This window comes from Otolemur garnettii, unplaced genomic scaffold (assembly GCF_000181295.1).
Source record: "Otolemur garnettii isolate 467f Iridium unplaced genomic scaffold, OtoGar3 scaffold00107, whole genome shotgun sequence".
NCBI lineage: Eukaryota > Metazoa > Chordata > Mammalia > Primates > Galagidae > Otolemur > Otolemur garnettii.
In genome coordinates, this window is record NW_003852502.1 from 5,567,477 (window position 1) to 5,571,889 (window position 4,413).

At 38.5% G+C, this 4,413-nt stretch overlaps 1 protein-coding gene across 2 annotated transcripts in view; it reads right to left on the reverse strand.

Annotated features, from left to right (window-relative positions):
• SENP6 (SUMO1/sentrin specific peptidase 6) overlaps window positions 1-4,413 on the reverse strand; it is a 105,923-nt gene that overhangs the window by 41,851 nt on the left and 59,659 nt on the right. For both annotated transcript variants that reach the window (XM_023517263.1, XM_012809526.1), the window contains one exon: window positions 484-710. In XM_023517263.1, the coding sequence (XP_023373031.1) occupies window positions 484-710 (227 nt within the window). The remainder of the gene's footprint in view (window positions 1-483; window positions 711-4,413) is intronic.

A 4,413-nucleotide genomic window follows, 5' to 3' on the forward strand; every position in this document is an offset into this window, starting at 1 on the left:
GAGACAGAGCCTCAAGCTGTCCCCCTGGGTAGAGTGCTGTGGCATCACAGCTCACAGCAACCTCCAACTCCTGGGCTTAAGCGAGTCTCCTGCCTTTGCCTTCCAAGTAGCTGGGACCACAGGCACCCATCACAACACCTGGCTATTTTTTGGTTGCAGCCATCATTATTGTTTGGCGGGCCCTGGCTGGATTCGAACCCGCCACCTTAGGTGTATGTGGCTGGTGCCTTAGCTACTTGAGCCACAGGCGCCAAGCTGTTTTTTTTGTTGTTGTTGAATTTTTTTATACTTTAAGCCTTAAGTTTAATTGAATTTATTTTTGTATATGGTTTAGTGTTCATTCAAATAATTTCCTACATGGTATTTAAGTGCCACTTAATGAGTAATCAATCTTTTTCTCCTACTGACACTGTCAAATTGCCCTTAAAAAAAATGTTTACACCCTAAAAGGGAGACTTTAATCTGAACAAATGTGAGAAGTACCTGGTCTTTCATTCTTGCTTTTCTTGGCAATGTAACCGTATTTAACTCTGAGTCAGCTGGACTGCTTCTTAGATCACGCTCTACTTTGCCGGTGTTTTCATTTAGGGCTGCTTCTACTTTTCCAGTAGATGGTGCTGGGGAAGAACACGCTGAATCAGCAGGCTGAGGAGATATACTCTCTCTTCGGTTAGTACTGTAGTCCTCATCATCATCACTGGACAAAATAACTAAAATTATAAAAAAATTTACAGCTTATATTCAAATTTATATTAAAATAATAATTTTATATTTCATTTCTGTCAGTTAAAAATGTTCATAATCCCTGGTCGTCTAGTGGTCAGAATTTAAAAAAAAAAAGTAAATTACCACAGTGAGAAATACACTGAATTTTTGTTGGATCTTTTTCATATCTCAGAATAAAAACAATGGGCCAGGTGTGATAGCTCATACCTACAATCTTGGCAGTTTGGGAATCTGAAGTGGGAGGATCTCTTAAGGACAACAGGTCAAGACCAACTTGAGCAACATAATGAGACACATTATCACTATAAACAAACAAACAAACAAAAAACCCCCAGAAAACAATTAGCCAGGCATGGTGGCATGTGCCAATAGTCCCAGCTACCAGGGAGACAGAGGCAGGAGGATTGTTCAGCCCAGGAGTGAGGTTACAGTGAGCCATGATGACGTCACTGCATTCTAGCTGAGGCAGCAGAGCAAGATACAGTCTCAAAAAGAAAAAATTGAAAAGATATAATCCACTTTATCTGATGAAAAATTAAAAAGATAGAATCCACTAATCTGATGAAAAGTTAAATTTGAAAGCATTAAGACTTGGAATTGTTTTAAAAATAAATACCTTATTATGCAAATATAAAATTGATTCCATAGTCTGTTGCCACTCACCCACACAGCAACATAAACAAGTTACAAGAAGAACTAAATGTTTATAAATATATGCAAAATTCCATGTAACCAAGTAATTTTAGCCTACACAGGAAATCACTAAAATCTTAATCAGTCCTTGGGAAAATCTGGACCAATGTCTAATGCTTAATGTACCTTGTTGAGTAAATAAATGTGGGTAAGAAAACGCATTATGAAAGCAATTTGCTCTTATACCTCGCACTCATTATTGCACCTTATCCTATCCACCTCTATATAACTCCCCAGAGCCACCCATACTGTACCTGAGTCAACACCAACTTTTCAGGCTGGTTTACAGATTTACATAATCTGGCTCCTGCCTATTTGTCCATTTTTCTCGAACTACTATTTTTTCTATTCCTCTGTGTATGCTGCAGGCACACGAGCTAATATTTCTGTCCCACAATTACAAGCTCATTGCTGTCTGGACTGCGCTTCTCTCAACCCTGCAATTTTTGCTACCAATTATTAGCTTAAATATCACTTTTTGATTGATAACTCAATCTAAAGTAAGCACACAGGTACTCAATCACATAACCAATTTAAATTTTCTGTTGTTCTTTATTGTGGATGTTTACTTGCTCATCTATCTTTCCTTACGACCTATCAATTACAAGAACACAGAAACATTGTCTTGTTCACTGCTATACTCCTAGGCCTAAAACAGTACCTTACATGTGAAAAAAAAACCATTAAAAAATCACATATTGGGCTCGGCGCCTGTGGCTCAAGCGGCTAAGGCACCAGCCACATACACCTAAGGTGGCGGGTTCGAATCCCCAGCCCGGGCCCGCCAAACAACAATGATGGCTGCAACCAAAAAATGGCCTGGCGTTGTGGCGGGTGCCTGTAGTCCCAGCTACTTGGGAGGCTGAGGCAGGAGACTCGCTTGAGTCCAGGAGTTGGAGGTTGCTGTGAGCTGTGATGCCATGGCACTCTACCCAGGGGGATAGCTTGAGGCTCCATCTCAAAAAAAAAAAAAAAAAATCACATATTGAAAATGCACGCATTTGTAGGAGTGATTTTCTGTTACAGTATCCCACACATAAATGTTTCATTAATAGTTACTGAGTAATGTACGTGCCTCAGAGGAGCATCATCCCCTGTTTATTCCACTTTTTTATTTTGCTGTCCAATCTCAGGAGTAAATGCAGTGCTTGTATCTTTTCCAGAACTGGTCTGTTATTTACAGAAAGCCTAACGGGCCATATTAGAAGATCTAAGCAGACCTACACATTCAGTATTTAAGTTAGAGTTTGGCTGCTTAAGTTATTTGCTGCTTTAGTTATTTGGCTTAATTACTCTTTGCTGTGAAATTGGGGACAATAAGAATACCTATTTCACTGAACTACTGCAAGAAGCAAATGACATGTAAAAACCATATAAATATATAGCTTTTTAAAAGTCTATTGAGCTATGTTTATAAAAAAACACACTAAAATATATATTAAAGGGGAAGCTTAGTGTTCTATCAGTAACAATTATTATTTTTATTATCATCTTTAAATTACGCTGCCAAGGCTAGTCTCGAATTCCTAGGCTCAAGTGATTCTTATGCGTCAGCATCCCAAGTAGCTGGGACTAAATACAGGTGTGTGCCACCATGCCTGGCTTGTAATTATCTTTATGGTGCTTGAAGGACATTAAAACTTCTGCATGACACGTAAAAAAAAATTCTTAATACTTTCCCGTTTACTTACCAACTTTCAGAATAACACATTAGAACCCTAAGCAACCTCCAAAGGGCTTTTTTCCTTTTAGAGGGAGAGGAGGGCATCATAATAAACTACCTGAATTTAATATACTTGACATATTTGTTAAAGCCAGTCAAGGGGGGTTGTGAGGGGGTGGGACATCTGACATATTTAAATGACTAGCTAGTAGCAATGATTCCTTTTGTAACTCAAGCAGTCCACGCAGTGGTCAGTGGAAGCCCTTTTGTTGTAGCTCCACGTTGTTCTGACAGGTCCATTATTAGCTTCTGACTGCTTCCTAATAGGACTAGATGATCGCTCCAGACATGGATCAGCTATTTTTCTGAGAAGCTCTGGTTATTTTTTACTGGGAAATGGTATTTAAAATTACAGACATGGGAACTAGGGTTATTTACTGTTTCTATATAATTAAGTTCATTTGCTCACTGTGTTTTTGCATTTGTTTTTAAATTTTTTAAAATTTAATTTTGTTTTATAATTATGTAAAATATCTACATGTTTCCAAAGCCAAATCTGTACAAGAAGGTATATTTGGAAAAAATCTATCATCTATCCCTAACACCTTACAAAAAGAAAATAAAAATCTCAGGACCACCTCCCCTAACTCCATATGTAAAGGCAAAGGTAAAGGCCTCAAGCACCTGTAAAGAACTGGCTCTCCAAATCACTCATTAAGGAAATTCCTTGTTCACATCTCATGAGCAAGGACATGCAAATTGTAACTTTAGGTCCACAGGCTGCTATCTAGCAGCTCCTAAAACTAAAGTCTATTGGATTCCACACTAATAATGAATTACAAGTTTACCTCTGGAGGCAGCAGATGCAGATTTTCCTGGGTCTCACGAGACTGTAACCGTTTTGTCTCATTGCCTCACCCCCTGCCCCCAACTGTATGCCTTTAAAATGGGGAAACTTCTAATTCCCCTTCAGAAAAACAGCCACATTTCTCTGGTTTTCTAGGGCACATCCTCAACTTTGCATAGTATGTTTTTTTCCCTTTTCAATCATTTTTTTGCCTATTAGTTTTTCATTATCTTTCTATTTTATTTTTTAAGAAACAGGGCCTTGCTATGTTGTCCTGGCTGGACTCAAGCCCCCATCTCAGCCTCCCAAGTAGCTGGGACTACAGGACAGCACCCCTGTGCCTGGCTTCTATTTTTTAAAACTAACTATATATTCATTCTTACATCTTGTATAATAAAAGCTCTTGTCTGGAGCTTGCTTCATTCCCATCATTAAATATCCTGGCAATCACTCTATAGTATTATACCAGGTCTTTCCCTCTTTA